The 21119-nt window shown below is 42.0% G+C and overlaps 1 protein-coding gene across 2 annotated transcripts in view; it reads left to right on the forward strand.

Annotated features, from left to right (window-relative positions):
- Window positions 1–21119, forward strand: part of CCDC60 (coiled-coil domain containing 60) — a 315694-nt gene that overhangs the window by 158873 nt on the left and 135702 nt on the right. For both annotated transcript variants that reach the window (XM_077462079.1, XM_077462080.1), the window contains exon 4: window positions 1837–1919. In XM_077462079.1, coding sequence (XP_077318205.1) covers window positions 1837–1919 — 83 coding nt within the window. The remainder of the gene's footprint in view (window positions 1–1836; window positions 1920–21119) is intronic.

The raw sequence follows: 21119 nt of genomic DNA on the forward strand, positions 1-21119 counted from the left end.
ATGTAATGATACTACCCCTGTCGTAGGTGCAACGTTTGCCTACACAATGCATGTGGTAGACGTAAAAAGGATTCTTTTACATCTACAGTTACTTCTTGTTGCTACAAAATAAAGCACTTTACGTCTTGTGCCACTAGATATATTGTATATCTCATTACTTGCCCTTGTGTTAAACAATATGTGGGACATACCATTAGGGCCTTCTCGGTGAGGGTCAACGAACACCTGGCTAGCATCAAGAAGGGCCGTACCAACCACAGTGTACCTCGACACTATTTACAGTTTCATGATAAAAACCCCACAGGCACACAGTTTCATATTATTGATAAATTTGTCCCACATTGGAGGGGGGATTCTTGTTTACGTGGGGTATCCAGATTCAAGACTGAATATATGAACTCAAGTTCTATTCGCCGTTTGGTATGAATGTCGACTGGGACATTATCTTTTACATCAACCAAGTATAATTCATTTTTTCATACTTGGCCTATTAGTACTTCTATGGTGCATCATGGCAAACGTTGAGAGCATCCAACGCTGAGTGATGACGTTACACGATGACGAATACAAAGTTTACATGACTAATGGCAAGTCACATGTCTTTGGCCATGTGACTTGATCATTGATTATTTTGACGTGAACTCGAGAGCAAGGCGTGTGATTCACGCCATTAGCACTGAGCCCCTGGATTTCATGTCATGTGCTCCAACCAGCCAATTGAAACTAGCCACGTTTAAACAAACTAGCTGTGTTTTATATTCAGGTCCCACCGTGAGGCATGGAACTCATTCCTGTGGCCATTACTTCCTATTTATGGTCTGGGGGCAGACTTCTTCCCTCCCCTATGGTCTATGAAGTATGTTATATATAAGCAATGTGGGAGATCAGAAGTATGCCCCAGTTGAAGGCCATTAGGTCGAAATGCGTCGGACTCGTTCCCCACTTTGCTTTAAGTACTTTTTATCTTGCCTGTGATCCCATTTTATACATTAATCTGTTATAGATTTTTGTACATTTTTTATCGAGATTAAACATCTTTACATTTTATGACCTGCACCATATGGAGCCTTTTTTCTGTTTTTGCATTATGGTTCCAATGCGATAATTACACCACTGGTCACTGGTCTCTAGTACTTACATTTGAGATCCAAAGAACATCTGATTTCAGGATCCCTTCAAGCTCTGGATATCTGGCTGTGCCACACTGGGATCTCCCTGGGTTCCATCTACATCAGAGCTTGTTCCTCTGATGACCACCCGGCTTCGGCCGATATAAGCCTCATTGACCCACTGTCGTATGACAGGTGGGTCTACCTTGTCTGGTAAGAAGTATTTATCTACTATTTTCCATCAGACGAATGGCTATCCCGTTTTGAATGTCTCTTTCTTTGAACACACTACTTCATTTGTCACTGAGGAATTAGCTACAGTCTTCTCATTTGGATACAGTAACTGGACTTTGATATATCATGGTTATTATGCATTTTTGTTTTGTATATTGATTTTTGTTTACAGCACTTTTTTCATTATCATTCACCTAAATATACTTTTATGGTGTTTTTCTTTCAGCGCTGCACTTTTTAGATATGATGTTAATGAACTGCAGCAGAATAAAAACAGGTCCCCTTCCTTGCCAACAGGGCTCTGTGTGACAGAGCTATGTGAATCTCAGCACCGGATGGGTAGACTTGTGTATTTTTTCAATCTGACTAACTATGTAACTATATAAAACAGATACATTATGTGTATTTCATCTGTGTATTTAGCTGTTTGTTTGGAGTTTAGCTTTAGAAAGGCTTCTCTGAATCTGATTTTTCTTCTTCTTTTTTTTTTAAGCCTTTATCACCTGGATCCTCGGGGTACCTGAGACATAGAAAAAAAAACACAAACAGCTTTAATAATGCACTCAGCCACACCAGGTAAGTTATCAATAAAAACATTCGTTATTTGGTTCTACAGAGTTTTGCACTGACACAAAGAATATGTTACTGTACTAGCAATGTGCAAGTGCTACAAATACAGTAATTCATAATAAAAAATGTAATATGTCTCTGACTGATGCGATCTTGTGTGTATTGTATTGTGCAAAGATTACAAAACTATTGGAGTTGCAGAGGTTTCTTTTGGCTCCATTCACACTTGTGGAACTTGTCATGCAACTTTGGAAATCAAAGTTGCATGACAAGTTGTTTCCCATGTTTTCCAATGATACCCATTTATATATACGTGACTTAAAGCTGCAACAACTTTACAATAGATCATTCACTACTTGGTCTGATTTTCATGCAACTTGAGGGCCATAGACTTCAATGTTAAATCTCAAAAGTTGCATGAATGCTAAACAATGCAACTTGTGTGTGTAGCGGTACCCCCATAGGGGCTGCTAAGTGATGTGGCCCATCTGTCACCCTGCCGGCCCGGCATTCACTTTCCAGACACTAAAAGACAATGAACAGTCCATTGCTTAGTTTTTGTTATTTTTATTGAGGGAATTTAACTTGGATGTGGTGTGGGAAATATGGGATGCCCAGTGAAACAATGTATACTCTTTGTACACTTATCCATACTCCTCCATCATAACTCTTCACGTCCTATCTTGTGGTTCCAGGAACAGCTAGCACAGGGTAGTTAGGCCTGACACTGACTTAGCCAGGCCTTAGCAGTAGCCCCCTGCAATTTAGCAGCAATATAGAACGTTTCTCTGGTGCTAGCTGTCCTACTGGTGGAATACTGCTCCCAGTGAGTCCTTTTTAGGGCCCTCTGGCTGCAGCTGCCTGACTTCACTGCCCGCGAAATTGCAATCCTCCCTACTGGCTCTGACTATTTACTCTCAGTCCTCTCTGGCATGCCTCACCAGCCCTCCTGGCTGCAAACAGTGGTTCCCTCCTGAAGACTTGCCCAGCAGTACTAGCTCCTGCCATCCTCTCTGACTCCTCCTGTGCCTTCTGTCCAGATCCTTCGTGCTTTCTTGAAGGGCTCCCTGCCTCAGGCTGAGGAGCTCCCTCAAATGCCCTGACAGCCTAGTACTCCATTCTCAGTTCTTCCACCTGACAACTCCTCCCTAGCTGGGCTGACCCTGGGTATTTCAAGAAGGCCTGTCCCGTGCCAATGCTAGTTGGTGATTCCTCAGGGCTCCCTGAAACACCTCTAGAAGAAAGAGGGAGGTTACAGTGAAGTGATGTGAGTCACAGCGGCTGCTCTGAGCCACTCCCAGCCCACACTTCCAGCTAGGCCTGCCTAAATTTGCCTGTACTACAAAAATCCTACATGTGCAACAGTTGTCCATTATCACTGGTCAAAGCAAAAGTCATATCCAAGTTGCACCCATCCAAACTTGTGTTAAAGTTGCCTGAAAATTGCACCAAAGTTTCACTTTAAAGTTGGCACAACTTTGGAGTCGTACAAGTGTGAATGGAGCCTTATAGTTAACATAGCAATTCTATATTATGTTGTGCAATTAGGTATTTACTTGTACACTCCTTTAAAATAGGGATGAGCTTTTTGTTTGGGTCGAACATGAGTTTGACTCGAACATTGGCTGTTCGCCCGTTCATCTAAAAATTAACATTATGGGCAGTTTGCGCCAAATTTGAGCGGCGTGTAATGGGTCATAATGCACTGTGGGAGCGCAGTGTATTGCTGTATGATGATTAGACAGAGCATGCACCATGACCTGCATGCTTTGGCCAATCACAGCGCCCTCAGCTAGGAGAGCCATAATTGGCCAAAGGCAGGGTGCCTTTCGCCAATCATGGCTCAGTCCACGCTCCACACTATATAAGGCTGCCTGCACATCGGCCTTGTGTAGTGTGTTGTTGGCATGGACAGAGGGAGAGTCTCATTTAGATTGAGCAGGCAGGCAGATTATTCAGTTAGCTGCAGTGTATTTAATACATACATATATACAGATAGTCTCATATATATGTATACATATATATATATATATATATATATATATATATATACACTGCATACAGTTTAGCTATATCTCCCTGCAGGCTGTTCCTGGTGTACTGTTTCTAATATACTTCAGGCGGTGTACACAGTACACAGTACTGTGCACCCCCAGTGCAGTTTCTACTACTTTTCTGGTGGTGTACACAGTACACAATACATATAGTGCACTCATAGTTGCTATTAGACTTCTAGTGGTGTACACAATACCGTGCACTCATAGTGCAGTTGCTACTACTTTTTTGGTGGTGTACACAATACAGTATACCCATAGTTGTTATTACACTTCTGTTGGTGTACACAGTACTGTGTACCCATAGTGTAGTTGCTACAACTTTTCTGGTGGTGTACACAGTACACAATACATACAGTTCAACCATAGTTGCTATAAGACTTCTGGTGATGTACACAATATCATGCACCCATAGAGAAGTTGCTACTACTTTTCTTGCGGTGTACACAGTACACAATACAGTTCAGTGTGGTGTTGCAAAACAAATTCCCCATCATGTACGGAAGGCCACCAAGGAGAGGCAGACGCTCACAGGCCAATAAAGAGGGCATGCAGGCTCTGTGTCTACAGTCCACAGTGCTGGTCATGGACATGCTGCATCTTCTGCAGGTGGCCATGGGGCACGCTTGTCCTTTTTTTTCTGCTGCTGGGACAGGGGTAGAAAAATTGGGCCTTTGGTGGTGGTGGTGCCACAATACTGTAACCCCTCACAGATACTCTTGTCGGGCGCAGGAACGGGCCCTGCTGTGAAATATTAGATCAGAAATTAAAATAAAAATTGGGCCTTAGACATTGGTGGTGGTGCCCTAAACCAAAAATATTGTTGGAAGCTAGCATCATCAAGATTGAGGAGGAATGGGATAGTCACTCAGCATAGGCAGTCTTCAAGGGATCCCACATCCATAGAAAAATCAATCGGTTACATCAGCATCAGGTGCTTGATAGCTGCTGCTGATCCAAGACTGATTCATTTTTTATGAAAGTGAGCCTATCAAGGGAGTCTGTGGGCAGGCGCACTCTATGATCCATTACAAACCCTCCAGCAGCACTGAATGTGCGTTCAGAAAGAACACTGGATGCAGGACAGGCCAGTAGATCAATTCCATATTAAACTAGTTCTGGTCAATGGTCCATCCTCAAGACCCAGTAACCCAGTGGATGCTCTGTTGGAAAGGTCTGCAAGTCTACTCTTGCCCCTCGATATTCCTGCACCATTTATTGCAGACGCTGGCGATGGTTGCTTGAACCGATAAGACCTTGGTGCTGAGGACTGAAAAATTGTCTAAAGGCAATGGTCAGCCAGCCACCTCCACTGCTCTTCATCTGACTGGACGAAGCTGTCATTGTTATGCAGTAATCTTTGTCTGTCAGCTTACCTCTCCTCCACGTGTTCACCTTTAGAGGCCAGCCACTCTCATCTGGCTACTTAAATAATTTCTCCTCAAAGCATGGCTCCACCCCAACCCCTATCAGGGAACAAGCCTGCCTTGCTGATCAACCTTTGTCTGTTTAGCTTCCGTGTGCATGTTGCATGTTGCTGTGTCTTCTACGTCTATTCCAGTTACTGATCTTGACTTGTTCTCGACTATCCCTGCCTGCTTGTGCGTGTTCTATGTTTATCCTGGTCTGCTAGTCGCCCCGACCTTTGTCTTATTCCCTTACTATCTCTGTCCTCCTGTAGCCTACTGTGGGCGTGAGCTGGGAGACCCTGGGGATTGTGACCTGGAGCCAGTTGCAGCCCAGTCCATCCTCACCACTAGAGGCTCTGATGAACACCTGCTGGCTCTTAGACTCTGCACCCTGGGGAATCTTATGTTCTAGCCCCTGTGGGATCCATGTTGGTGTTAGAGCGGACCTGCCTTCCTTAACACCTAGACTCCCATCTGCAGCAGTCAGCCGTAGGGTTTACTACCTTTGCGGTGCACTCCTGACCTCAATGGTGTGCATCTGTCACCTGGTGTCAGGTGACCTGACAGAAGCCTCAGCAACCAGCACCAGGAAATTGTAACCTCACGGGGTCTAGAAATGCATTGCACAAACCTTTCTTCAAGGCCCCTGAAGATGTTTCATCCTCTGCTCCCTCTGCGAAGGCAGTATGAGTTCTGCAACCTTAACGTGGATCAAAAAGGGTTGCCAGTGACTCCTTCTCTTTGAAACCATGAATCCTAGGGTCCTTATGCTGCTTGGCCACCCTGATTCTGCAAAGCCTGTGAAAGTTTGTAGAGGCATTCAATTCTGAGTCCTCTGGGTCACTAAGGATCACATGATCTGTAACAACCTCCTCCCAACCATGTACAACTCCTTGGGTTACTGGGGACTGAAAACCATCCCTTGAAGACTGCGTTGTGTTATCCTCCACATCCATGCTGACACAATCCTCCTCCTCCTCCTCTTCTTCCTGTGTGTTTGGCGGGCCCGCAGGAACACTATCTGGATAAAGGGGACCTTGAGAGGTAAAGAAGTCCTCCTCTTCCTCCCGCTGTTCTGCCTCAAGTGGCCTGTCCATTATTCCATGAAGCATGTGCTCCAACAGGAAGACAAGAGGGACAGTATCACTGATGCATACATTGTCTCTGCTCACCATCCTCATGGTCTCATCAAATGGTGACAGGACAGTGCATGCATGCTTGATCAGTAGCCACTGGCGTGGCGAAAATAAACCGATCTCCCCTGACCCTGTCCTGGTACCATACTCACACAGGTACACATTGATGGCCCTCTGCTGCATGTAAAGCTGCTGCAGCATTGCCAGTGTTTAGTTCCACCTGGTGGACAAGTCACAAATGAGGCGGTTGGTGGGCAGGTTGCATTCCCTTTCAATGCCAGCCAGCCGAGCACTGACATTGTATGACTGTTGGAAATAACCACAGACTTTTCAGGCCTACCTCTGGAGATCTTGTAAGCCTGGGTACCTGCTCAAGAACCACTGCACCACTAAATTCAGGATGTGTGCCAAACATGGAACATGGATCAAGTGTCCCTGTTGGAGGGTGGAGAGAAGGTTGGTGCCATTGTCGCGTACAACCATTCCTGCCTGAAGCTGGCATGGCATTAACCACCTCTGAGCCTGCCCCTAAAGATCTTTGCCCCTAAAAATCTTTGCCCCAGTGTGGCTCCTGTCCCCTAAGCAGTGGTTTAGCCTTAAACTACGTAGAGTGTTCTTTACTGTAAGAGCAGCAAGGATTTGGAATTCCCTTCCACAGGCGGTGTTCTCAGCAGGAGGCATCGATAGTTTCAAGAAACTATTAGATAAGCACCTGAACGACCGTAACATATATACAATATAATACTGACATATAATCACACACATAGGTTGGACTTGATAGACTTGTGTCTTTTTTCAACCTCACCTATTATGTAACTATGTAACTCATGCACCGCATGGCATCTTTTTGCCTGAGTGCTTGCGTAGCCCCTTGAACGCTTTCGGAGCACCGCTGGTTCAGAGAACAAATCTGCAGAAGAGGCCATAGAGGAAGAAGAAGAGAAGGGGTGGAGGAGAGAGTTGTGGCAGAATCACTGCTAGTATTTTGGAGGCGTGGTGGCAGAACAAGCTCCAACAATACTGAACCCTGTCCTGCATTTATTTTTATTTAATGAATATATTTAATTTAGCTTTTATCTATTTATGGTGGAACATATTATCTTGGTGCCTAGGCTTGTGTATACAAACAATGGGATTCAAACCTCATTGTTTTACACATACTCACTTCAAAGGGCCCCATGCTGGGATATGCCATGAAGGGAGGCCAACCCGTAATCAATACTTAACCACTTCCTGACCGGTGCATGACGATGTAGGTCGGCAGAATGGCACCACGGACAGGAAAATTGACGTACAAGTACGTCCATTTGTATTTGCCGCCCTGCCATTGCGTGTGTGTCGGTCGGGACCCCTGTGAGTCCAGTTGCGGGTCCCGCGGACTCAATCACCACGGGGATACCTGCAATCATCTCATGGGGAGTGTCATTTACACAGGAATCAGTGCATTTGTATAGCACTGATTGCTGTATAAATGATAATGGTCCCAAAAATGTGTCAAAAATGTCCGATGTGTCCGCCATAATGTCGCAGTCACAATAAAAATCGCTGATCGCCGCCATTACAAGTAAAAAACTTTTTATAAAAATGCCATAAAACTATCCCCTATTTTGTAAACGCTATTGCTACGCTTATTTTGTACAAACCAATCAATAATCGCTTATTGCGATTTTTTTTACCAAAAATATGTAGAAGAATACGTATTGGCCTACACTGAGGAAAAAAATGTGTTTTTATATATTTTTGGGGGATATTTATTATAGCAAAAAGTAAAAAATAATGTGTTTTTTTCAAAATTGTCACTCTATTTTTGTTTATAGCACAAAAAAATAAAAACCGCTAGGGTAATCAAATACCACCAAAAATAATCTCTATTTGTGGGAAAAAAAGGATGTATATTTTGTTTGGGAGCCACGTCGCACGTCCGTGCAATTGTCAGTTAAAGCGACGCTGTGCCGAATCGCAAAAAGTGGTCTGGTCTTAAGCCAGCAAAATAGTCCGATCTGAAAGTGGTTAACTTCCTAGGAAAATTCAAGTTAAGCTCTTGCTCAGAATAGTCACAAGGATTTGAATTAAAGGGGGCTGTCTTATGCAAAGTATAGGGTTTGGAGATGTAGCCAGTCCTTAACCAGGAATAGGGAAGCTCACCAATCAGAGCCATGCTATGCCAACCAATGAGGCATCAGCAATGATATGCACAGACTAGATGGGAGGGAAACGCACACTTTTATGAGAGAGCAACCATCAGGATGGAACCTTGGTGGAAAGGGTAATTATGGGAAAGGCCTGCATTTTACTTGTAACTAAATATGTTTGCAGATTAATGTTTTCAGGAATATACTCTGTATTCTTTCATGTAATGCTCTTATTTTAACCTAATATTTTCTTCCTTGGTGTAGACTATAGATATTAAATCTCAAATATAGTACACAGGGAAAAGACTGCATGGGAGGTCATCATATGTCTGGTCACGCATTTGGTGCCCACGTGGCTTCAGTTGTGTCCATGCTTGATCCGCTTCAGACATAGGTTTCAAACAGCAATGGTGCGATCTGCTGCACATGTGTCCAAATAGGCCCACACCAAGGAACTTTTCAAAATCAGCGTGGAGTCAACCCCTGTACCTGCGGAGCTCTGCGTGTGATGCGTAGGATGGCTGCCCTTAAGCTGCCCTCTAGAGGATATCCTGCCTCGTTGGAGTTGTGCCTCCTCCTCCTCCTCTATTCTATCAGGCATCCAAGTAGAGTCAGTGACCTCATCATCCCCTCCCTCCTCATCACTGGAGCAAACTTGGCACTATGCTGCAGCTGTGGGAACATGACTGCCAGTTTCTTGTCCTTCTTGGGCACCGACTCTCTCTAAGCTCATGTTACTCCCTTCCTCAACCTGGAAACCAACATCAGAGCCTTCAAATCGCTGTGCATCCTCCAGCAGCATGTACCCGACACTGTGGTCGAATAGTTCGGGGGACTACTCCGTGCATGATGGTTGGGCTATGGAAGGAGTGACTGTGGACAAGGAGCCAGTGGAATAGTCTGCTTTGGCGACTGCATAGGAAGGAAAGCTACTCTGAGCCTGGGTGACAGAGGATGAGGACGGCTTTGTTATCCATTCCACCAACTCGTCTGCATGTTCTGGCTCAATAACACGGCCAGCAGCAGAAAAAAGGGCAAGTGTGCCCCACGGCCACCGGCAGAGGATGCACCATGTCCATGACCAGCACTGTTGACTGTAGACACAGAGCCTTCTTGCCCTCTTTTAGTGGCCTGCGATCGTCTGCCTCTCCTTGGTGGCCTTCTGGACATGATGTATATTTTGTTTTGCAACACCACACTACACTGTATTGTGTACTGTGTACACCACCAGAAAAGTAATAGCAACTGCACTACGGCTGCACTGTATTGTAATTACAATTTTTGATCTTATATTTCACAGCAGGGCCTGTTCCTGTGCCCAACAAGAGTATCTGTGAGGGGTTACAGTGTTGTGCCACCACCACCACCGCCTCCTAAGGCCCAATTTTTCTGCCCCTGTTTAACACCATGTCCATGACCAGCACTGTTGACTGTAGACACATAGCCTGCTTGCCCTCTTTTAGTGTCCTGTGATCATCTGCCTCTCCTTGGTGGCCTTCTGGACATGATGTATATTTTGTTTTGCAACACCGCACTACACTGTATTGTGTACTGTGTACACCAGAAAAGTAATAGCAACTGCACTACGGGTGCACTATATTGTAATTACAATTTTTGATCTAATATTTCACAGCAGGGTCCGTTCCTGCGCTCAACAAGAGTATCTGTGTGGGCTTACAGTGTTCTGGTACCACCAACACCTAAGGCCCAATTTTCCCCAGAGTGTATAGGGCAGGCTGTATAGTATATACAGGCGGTCCCCTATTTTCAAATATCCGACTTAGAAATGACTCCTACTTAGAAACGGAGGGAGACAACAGGTAGTAAGAGGAAATCGACACATATGAAGGGAAATTCTCTCCTGTAAGAGTTAATATGGGAAAAAGGTGTCTCTACTGATGCTTTATCACCAATCCTTGTTTCCCTAATAACCCAAAATTTTCAAAATGCAATTTTCATTGGGACAGAAAGTGAGGTGAAATCTTATGAATAGAGGCACAGAGAGCAAAAAAAAATGGTACCTGGGGGATAACCCTACCCTATATTATTTTTATAAAAAATCTTAAAAATTGATTTTTGGGCTGGAGCTACACCTGTTCCAAATTACAAACAGATTCAACTTAACAACAAACCTACAGTCCCTATCTTGTTTGTAACCCGGGGACTGCCTGTATACTGCTCTTCAGAGTATATAGGGCCTGGGGGCCCCACGCCTTTTTTTTTATTTGGGTGCGGAGTTACCCTTAATATCCATACGAGATCCAGAGGGCCCGGTAATGAGCAACGTGGAGGGGGGCAACATTACATTACAGCCACAAGCAGTTTTAAATTACTTTTTTTTCCTTTAGAAATGTAATTTTGCGCAGGGACTGTTCCAAACAGTCGAAAAATGCGCCACTTTACAGACATACTTTAGACAACCCCCAGACACGATATTTAAAGGAATATTTCACTTTGTTTATTTCACTTTAGGCATTACTAAAATCACTGCTCCCAGAAAAAACGGCTGTTTTTAAAACAGTTTTTTTGCATTGATTCATGTCCCTTGGGGCAGGACCCAGGCCCCCAAACACTTTTTATGACAATAACTTGCATATTAGCTTTTAAAATTAGCACTTTTGATTTTTCACATTCGCGTCCCATAGACCTTAATGGGGTTTGCGTGTACGCACAAATTTTTTGTCTGTTCGCACGTTCTGCCGTGAACAGAACCGGGGGGTGTTCGGCTCATCCCTACTTTTAAACAAGAAAATCTATGGTTTGCCTGGGAAGTATATCTTACTTTCATTCTAGCATTTTTTTGGAGTCAGTGTGCTATACTTCTGAACAGCCAGAATACGAGGGAGAACGTCCATGACGAAATGCATAAGATGGAGCTACGCACTCATGTCACTTCCGGTACTCAAAGAGGGAGCCTGGAATGCAGGTGAAGCGCACGCCGCGAACCGGCCCCTCTATACGCTGTGTTTTGTGTTGCTGTCTAGTGTAGTTGTTTTTACGTTTGTGGAAAAAAACTCTATTTTTAATGGATTTTATGTTTAATAAATACATTTTTATGGAAATACTGCACTATAGGAGGAATATCTCTTTTTTTATGAGGATACATCCAGGCAAATCCTGTATATTTCCCTTACTAAGTATTTGATCGGTGTGGATTGTCTCTGGGGCATATCAACAGCTGAAGGAGCCAGATAAGGTGTCACTGCTGTGAGAATGGATCAGCTCTCAGGAACCTTCAGGACCTATAGCTGTCATATACGCCTATTACCTCTGTAGGGATATGGGGAGTCGGTGAGTGGGGACCCTGGAGGGGAAGCACAAGAGTATCCTGTATTGTCTGAGCACAAATTTTGCAATATTTGCTATGAATTATCATCTGGGGCACACCTTGGAACTTTTGGTTATTTTGGAGCTTCACCATATATATACATACACAATTTTTATGAACTTTATTATATATTTTTTGGACTATTATTATATATATATTCCTGTTTTTTTGGATATGTTTTGGTCTCTTATGGCTCAATAACTATTTATTTATGCATCTAATGATTGATTGAGGGGTTAATTATGTATTTATTTATTACGCTTTTTAGTTTGTCTCACATAGTATTTTCAGTTTGTTTTACACAGTATTCTGATAATAAGTGTGCACTGTAGGAATACTTCTGCACTTTTGGTGCACGGTAGTGTGATTATATATATTTGTTTTTGAAGGAAGCGCCACACAACCCATCCACTCATTTATTTAGCCAGAATATGAACCTATCAGCTTGCAGGGAAGTATGTTCCATGCAGGAATGGTTTTACAAAACAAGAAAGGCTGATTCTAGGCTAGTAAAAGATTATACACCAACTCACCATATACTGTAGGTAATGAAAGGAAAATCAGGACGTCTGCACACCAAACTGAGATCCAAATGTCTTTATTCAAATAAAACTATGAAGAACATGAAGAGCACTACATGTACAAGCTAAGGGATGGACCGGCTTAAATGTTTTGCACATGAATTGTGCTTTCTCAAAGCCCATTTGTTTAATCTATGAACTGGTAATTTATACCTGGCCAGACCCTCCCCAGTGGGGGTGTCATCAGGTTAATTAACCAATTCAATAGAACGTTCTTATCATTGCTTAACAATCAAAAACTTGTGTTACAAAAAACAAATAATAAGGTGTAAAAGTAATAGTACAAAAATATATATAAAAAATATACAAGATAAAAACATATGAAATAGTACAGCCAGACCCTCTATTATATATTTATACTTTATCCATTAATATGTATTTAAGGTAAATTCAAAAACTAGACTACTAAAGAGAGAAACAGCCCAGGTAACAACATAAAAGAGTCACTAATGTAAAGGGGAAGAAAAAAAACTTATATATTTTTACCTCCAGAAGTGTGGGGCAGCAATGGGGGTTTGTTTTTCCCTGTCCCACGCCAGCCTATATATGGGTTGGTGGGAGAGGGTCCATATTTTGGGAGTATAAATACATTTTGGTCCGGGATAAAATTCTACCATCGCTATATAGATGACCTGTTGTTCATCTACACTGGTCCACCAGACAGTTTCAACAAACTCCTGGATAATTTAAATAATAATCCACTTATTTTAAAGTTCACTGGACAATGACACAGCCATGATATTATGACCTTGTTGGATGTCACTCTGCATGGAACGGATTGTTGCATTACTTTTGGTCTCTACAAGAAACCTCTGTCTGGTAATACTCTCCTCCAAGCAGATTCATGTAGGCTGGTCCTCCCTTGCCTGTACATGTAGTGCTCTTCATGTTATTCATGGTTTTATGCAAATAAAGGCATTTGGATCTCAGTTTGGTGTGCAGCCATCCGGATTTTCCTTTCATTAATGCATCAGCTGCGACTGGGCAAGCACCCTGCAGTGATCATGCTGTTGAATTCAGATCACCTGTTACCAGTGTGGACATTTTCTAATTTTAAGCCACTTGTATCTCATTTCGCAGCTACTGTATGTTTGGGGCCATACATCTTCTCTGGCTGGTTTCCCCTATCTTTGTAGGAGCTGATTAACCAATAGGAATAATAGGCATGTGAGGCATCTGCCTTATGCCGCGTACACACGACCGGACTTTTCAACATCAAAGGTCCGAGGGAAAAATTCCGGCAGACCATTCGATCGTGTGTGGGCTGCAGCGGACTTTTGATTTGCAAAAATCCGACAGACTTTAGAAATGGAACATGTTTCAAATTTTTCCGCCGGAACTCCGCCGGACCCAGCTCCTACCGAGAAATCCACTCGTGTGTATGCTAGTCCGACGGACAAAAACCGACGCGAGGGCAGCTATTGGCTGCTGGCTATGAACTTCCTTATTCTAGTCCGTTCGTACGTCATCACGTTCGAATCCATCGGACTTTGGTGTGATTGTGTGTGAACAAGTCTGTTCATTCGGAAAGTCCGTCAGAACTCTGTCAGAACTCCGTCAGAACTCCGTCGAAAGTCTGTCGGACCTAGTCCCTCGAAAAGTCCGGTCGTGTGTACGTGGCATAAAGGATACTTTTCCATGTATATTATATTTTCTATCATCAATAGGAATAAAACTATTGTCATCAATAGGAATTATACTCTTGAGTAAGGTTACATACACATTATCAGAATATTGCAAGCTACTTTGGAACATTTTGTGTCCTCTGTGGTGATTCTAACGGAGGGGTGTTACTTAAGCAGGTCATACAGTGTGCATATTTTAGCAGGTTCCTGATGAAACAGCCAAAAATCGCTTTGTAGGTCATCATTTCATTTGATTAGTTAATTCCAAAGTACAATTTCTTAACTCTTCCTTATCTTAAATGTTTTTTTTGAGTCCTTTATCTAAGATTGACACCAGGTGCACCCATCTTCTTCCCCAGTACATATATATTTGTCGAGGGCCACATTTTCAGTAAACTCATCTTCTCTCCTTTTCTTGTTTTAAAAGTCACTGCACCACCCTGGATACATTATATGAATTTGGAGCAATATATATCATCCTCTGTTTGAGAATTTCACCCCTCAGTAGCATGCAGAGTGAGAATTGCTTTTTCTTGGCTTTAGAATTTCTGCAGAGGGGTAGTGATTATATATATATGGGGTTATTAGATTGAACTTTTAACATTATTTGGCATTACAAACTGAGGATATGATAAAAACATGCATAAGTGAAAGTTGTCATTAATTATCATATATTATTATCATCATTAAAAATAAGTTCACCCAGAGATTTAGGCAGCTTAAGTTATGAAGATCTTTTCTTGTTGAGACTGAGCTTGGCCCCATCTCTTCTACATCCTAAGAGTCTCTCTTCATCCCTGAGAAAACCCTTCACAATAAAGTACCAGCAGAGTTGTACAATAGATAATAATAGTATGGTTAAGCCCAATTCTGCTATATTGTAAAACTCCAGCTGCGTGGATCTACAGTTTCTTTTAAAAACATTTTTACTATGTGTAACCTCTGGTTATACAATTTAATTATATACATAGTAGAAATAAGCCATGTTTTTGACAGATTCACTTTATTGATATAAGAATCCAGCAAGTGTTTCAACCCTTTGGATGGGCTTTCCTTTCAGAAAGCAATATACTGTAAATATAGAGGACAAAGAAAGCTAGGCAATTTTTAAATTAATAGTGTTTAATGTTTTTACTCCTTTAAAATGAGAACACGATAGACAAAGAACAGAACAGCCTTTCAAATTGATCATTCTACTTATTGTTTTTTCCTTGTACCATTTAGCCATAGGTAATGAAAATTAAGTGTTAATGATAAACCTTTAACCTGGGAACAGATGGTATACTATATATTTTACTGTAACTACCATCAACTATAGTCTAAGTCATCCATCCGTACTGATCCCCTGACGTGTTTTTTTACATTTTTCTGGTCAATGTAGCCTGTGAAACCTAAGCACAACATATTGCAATGAAGCTAATGGCAAAAGACTCATTCCCTATACACTTTGGCAGAAGTGCTGTATTTATTCACAGGTTAAAGTAGTTTAGGATAAAATCTAAAATAGACTCATTAAAGTCAAATATTAACAGTACAATTGAAAATCTTTTCCCCAGATGCTGTAATTATGCTTTGTATAACAGAATGAATGCATTGCTTTGTTTGAGGGAGTAAATGCATTTATCTACCAAAGTAAGCCAACATGAATCCTAAAAAATTCAATACATAATTCACATAGACCCATTTATTCATGTAATTTAAATTGCCCAACAACTCCATTAATACAACTCAGTACAGTATGTCCATCATAAGCACAATAGATACACTTCAAATGGATTTAAACCACATGCTTCTGATAATTATATTGCATTGTGTGTTTTTGTTTTTGTTTTACTAAGAACATTTCTAAACCAACATATTTATTTGCAGCAAAGAAATTTCCAGGAAAGAAATGAATAGCTGAAAAGACTTGTCCTTGAGTTAGGTTATATTGCAGTCCTATATTACATCTCAATAAAAAATTTAAAAGCCTTGAGCATAAACTCTGGACTGTATAACACTAGACAAATAGTATAAAATAATCTTGGTTTTAGGTATATGCTTATTTTGTTTGTTTTCTGTTTATGGTTCTTTAATACTGTTAACAGCAATGTCTTTTAGGATCTACAAATAATTAGTAATTGTCAGAGACAACAGTGACATTTGTAGAATATTAAATTCACTGCACATCATGAAGCAAAACCAGGGTGTGTTCCCAGATCATATCTTAATGTGATCCTAAAGCTTAATTTTTTTATTTTTTTAAACAACAAACCTGTTATACTTACTTGCTCTGTGCCTTGGTTTTGCACAGAGCAGCCCCCATCCTTCTCTTTTCAGTTCCCCTCTTCTGGCTCTCCCCCTCCTTCAAGTGTCCTCATAGTAAGCTGCTTCCCATGGGATCACTCATCACCATACAACATGGCTCGGCCCTACCCAAGCTCTCTGCTCGCAGGTTTTCATTGACAGCAACAGGAGCCAATGGCTCCCGCTGCTCTCAGCCAAGCCTGTGAGAGCCAGGAGACAGTAGAAGGTCTTCTGCAAATGTGTAAAGCTCTAGGCCAAAATCAGGTTCAGGTGAGTAGGTATGTGAGTTAGAGGGGAAGCCACTATTAAAAGGTTTTTTAGCCTAATGCAGAGAATGCAGAGGTGTCACTGCTTCCCCTTGCCTTCTGGAAGTTTCTAGAATATAGGGCTGGTAGCGTCAAACGAGCAGCTTGAATAGTTATTGTGCTTCAGCCAATCCCTGAGGATGTGTGTCCAGTGGGTGGATGGGAGGAGTATAAATAGCCTGGGGTCTGAAGTAGCCATGCTCTTGTCCTGCAGGAGAGGTTTCACAGCCTCAGGGGTGTGGCTCCTTTGAGACATTTCCACTGGAGTTTGCTGGTGTTCATCGAGGTCCCAGCTGTGGCAGAGCTGGGGATCTTTTTTCAAGTATCTTTGGAGTCAGTTAAGGTACTTCACCTAAGGATCTGGTCTAGAGAGCTCACAGAGGAGTGCCTGTTGTAAATTGGAAAGTATACAGCTGTCCTGTGGCATTTTGAGTATTAACGTCTCTCTCACTGATAAATGTTTGGTGGAAGATGGATGCGTAGCTATCTTGCAACCAAAAAGGGCCTGGAGGGAGCTAGAAACTCTGCAGTCCTGTGACATAGAGATGTCTGGTGGAAATTGGGTGTTGACCTCCAAATTCTGGTGACTGTGGCTTTTTTTTTATTGGTAATAAGGGTCAGTGGTAGCCCTCACTGAAACCGCTCTTAGCCCTTGTATACACGGTCAGAGATTCCGACGGAATGTTTCCTATCGGACCGTTTTGTCGGATATTCCGACTGTGTGTGGTCTGCATCGGACTGTTTCCGTCGGAATATCCGACGGACCAACTTTTACAACTTGCCGGTAAAATTTTATGACAAAATGCTCCGATCGGACATACTCCGATCATGTGTAGCCTACTCCGACAGACAAAGTGCCACGCATGCTCAGATCAAATTCCTAGACCAAAGCTATTGGCTACTAGCCTGAACGTAGTCCCGTCGTAACGAAATAACAACATCACGTTATGTACAATCAGATTTTCCGACAACTGAGTCCAACCGTGTGCATGCAACATCACTTCCGGACCTCTTCCGGAATTAATCACTCGGAATTAATCCGACGGATTTGGTTGCTGGAATCTCCGACCATGTGTACAGGGGCTTACAGTGTCTCGGTTCTGGTCATTTCTTTGTGTTCCTGTAATAAAGTCTGTTCAGAAGGGAAGCTTAACCTAGTGGAATATGTCCTCCTGACTCTGTGTTCCTGGAGTGCCCTATACCACCCTGCACCTCTCCCTTCTGTTCAAATTTATAAGCAATAAAGCTTCAAAAGACAACCCCTATACTGTTTACTGGAGCAAGGGTAAATGGACTATTGCTGGGGTGACTGGTAGCCTCTGGGCTAATTCTCTGGGAAAGAACAAGTTAATATCAGTGGCTCATCTGGGGGTAGCACTACTTTGTAAAAGATGAGTTAAATAAAATGGGGATTGCAGTTTATATTTCACCAAAGAAAATATACATTCTGGCAAGATTTATCATAATTAAGAAAATACAAAGTGAGTTAAGTGAAAATTCATATCAACTTTAGGATTAGTGCCTGATGGTTTAGTATCATATTTTCATGTGTGCATTTCTTTATGGAATATTATGATTAGCAGATGAGGTAATATGGACTTAAGGTAATGTGATATATACAGAAAAATAAAAAGTGTTGCCAACAAGTTCAATTTACTATTGTGTAACAATATCGGTAAAGAAACTGTGCAACATTACAGAATAAAATAGTCACAAAGATCTTATAGGCTCCTCACATAAAAGGGAATTCTATATATAAGTGCACTGCATGAAAGGTACCAACGCAATATGACTGGCATCAATTAGCAGACTTTTTTGTTTATGTTCTGATCACAGCCTAGGCTATGTTTGGCATGCCTTCATCTGTGCCCGCAGATGGAAAAGTCACATATTCCTTAATTGGGCACTAATTGATCAATCTTGGCCTGCACACCATAGATGAAAGTGCCTGTATTCTCAGAACACTGTATAATCATTAGAGGGAACATGCTTTGCAACTCTAGTTGTGCCCAATTATGCAATATAAATGAAAATTAATGTCATACACACAAATTCAGCTTTAGAACACTGTGACATTACAGTATAGTTCTTTTGCCCTTCGGAAATGGGAGTAGGGATTATAGAACATATTTGGAAACATGAGCTCTACTTATCAAATTATAGCAGAAGCCTGGGAAGTTTTCCTATCTAGTCTGTAGCTGTCATTCCAAGAATTAAGGATACAGCGGCTCACCTTCTGCTGTAATTATCAAAACGCTATCTAACAAATTGATAAATCTGGCAAATATAAGGGCTTCTTGCTCTATGATCATCTTAATAACAGATGCGGTGTTTGATATCAAAATTACAGTATACAATCTACATATGTTTTCCTGGAAATGTTTGTGCTAAATACAATTTCTTGCTACTGATGGGCACCTACTTTAAAATAAATAGGTTTGTGAACATGCCCTTGGCAGAAAGGGTTTGTTTTAGGGAGTTGCACAGTACAGACAGACAGACAGTATTACATACTCTTACAGACAGATCCTTTTCTGTAGGTTTTTGGTTTAATGCCCAACTTCAAGCTATGCCCGCTCTTCCTAAGGACCCCCATATGAATGTTTTTTTTTCTTTAGACCTCATTCTCACGGGGGGATTTACATTCACACCACGTGCAGTGCTTTGTTTTACTACCACAGGGATGCACAGGTGTTGTGCTCATCCATGTGCTGGCAATCCTATCCATGTCTGTTGGGATGCACACTGACTGCAGCCACTGTACTCCAGTATGGCATCCATGTGGGTGCAGGGGTGTGTCTCCAAACTCACCTTGGGTGCTTTTGGGGCTGTGCATCCACACCCCACATGGATGCACACACGGATTCTGACACATGCAGCTCCTGTGTCCCAATAGACAGCTATGGGACTGCAGGCACAGGGATGCACAACACGTGGTGGTGAGCAGTCATCAATGATGTAGAAACTGCAGTGAGGCAATGGCATTAGTGCTGCTATCTGCATCATTACACTGTGAGTATGGGAAGCTACATTGGTGCCTCACTTGAGGGTGAGTCCAAGACTCCCGCAGTCATAGAATGTCATCTGTCTTCAAGGTTGTCACTGATGGCATTGTAAAATGTGTGTTGGAACATGCTAAAATGCATATTTCAGGTCATTTTATAGATATAACTTGTTCACATCTGTGAGCTGTGCTACAGTGAGTTTTTAAAAATAGCTCAGATCCATGTTGCATTGAAACATGTATGATGATGTCTGTACACCTTTTTCATGTGTTTGCAGTCCCTGCTATTAAGCCTAAATAGCATCCAATAAAAAGTAAGTCAATTCTTATTTATTTTATTTATCTTGGAGAAGTCTATCTAAACATTTATATCTATTTTTCAGGACAGATAGAATTGCTAGCAGTGGATTAGCTCTTGGGATGAGTTATGCAAATATCAAAATGCCTTATTCGATGGGTGTCAGTCTAGAGGAGTAGGTATTCCTAGGGAGACTTCATTTGCATGCAGACTGCCTTAGGTAACACCCGTATGTGATGCTGAGCCTCCATAATGGAAAGAACTGAAACCTAATGCATGAAGTGGCAGGCCAGGGGCAGTAAGGCTGGAAAAGACAGGATTAGATGATGCAGGGTGTCCTTCATCCAAGAAAATGAGGCAGGATCTATCAGACATGCTGCAGCTTCTAAAGCACACTGTCAGAAGCTCAAAGTGTGCAGTGAAATCAGTGTAAGCAATTACAGTACAGGGGAAGACCACGTACAACTGTGGAAGACTAGGGTAAGCTGGAGTTCAGCTTAAAAAATAAGAAAGACCCCCTTCTCGGGTACTGGTTGATGACAGCAAGAACTGTGATACCGCGGCACTGGCGATCAACTCAGTCTCCTTCGAAAAACGAATGGGCCCTAGAAATGGATAACATAGAGAGAATGGAGATACTTTTAGCACAAGAATTAGATACGTATGAAATGTGCCTCCTGGTTTGGACTCCCTGGAGACAGCATAGGAAATTAAAAAAAAATTGAGGAAGAAGGAGGGAAGAAATGGAAGGAAAGATTTCGCTGGGGAGAGGAGGGGAGAGGGGAGGAGAGAGGAGAGAGGGAAGGGAGAGAAAAATTGGGGGGGGGGGGGGGTGGTTTGATGTGTATTTTTACGTATGTATGGGAGGTGGAAAAGAGGAAATAAAATTATAAATGTGATTATTATGTATGTAAGTAATATATATGTTTGAAATTGTTTAATCATGTGTAATACTTTATAATAATTAAAAATAAAATTAGAATTAAAAAAAAAAATAAGAAAGAAAAAAACAGCTTATGCTGTGATTCTCATGTTCAATCTGTCAATT

The sequence above is a fragment of the Lithobates pipiens genome, unplaced genomic scaffold (assembly GCF_037356315.1).
Source record: "Lithobates pipiens isolate NorthernLeopardFrog02 unplaced genomic scaffold, aLitPip1_a1.2 Scaffold_3, whole genome shotgun sequence".
Classification (NCBI taxonomy): Eukaryota; Metazoa; Chordata; class Amphibia; order Anura; family Ranidae; genus Lithobates; species Lithobates pipiens.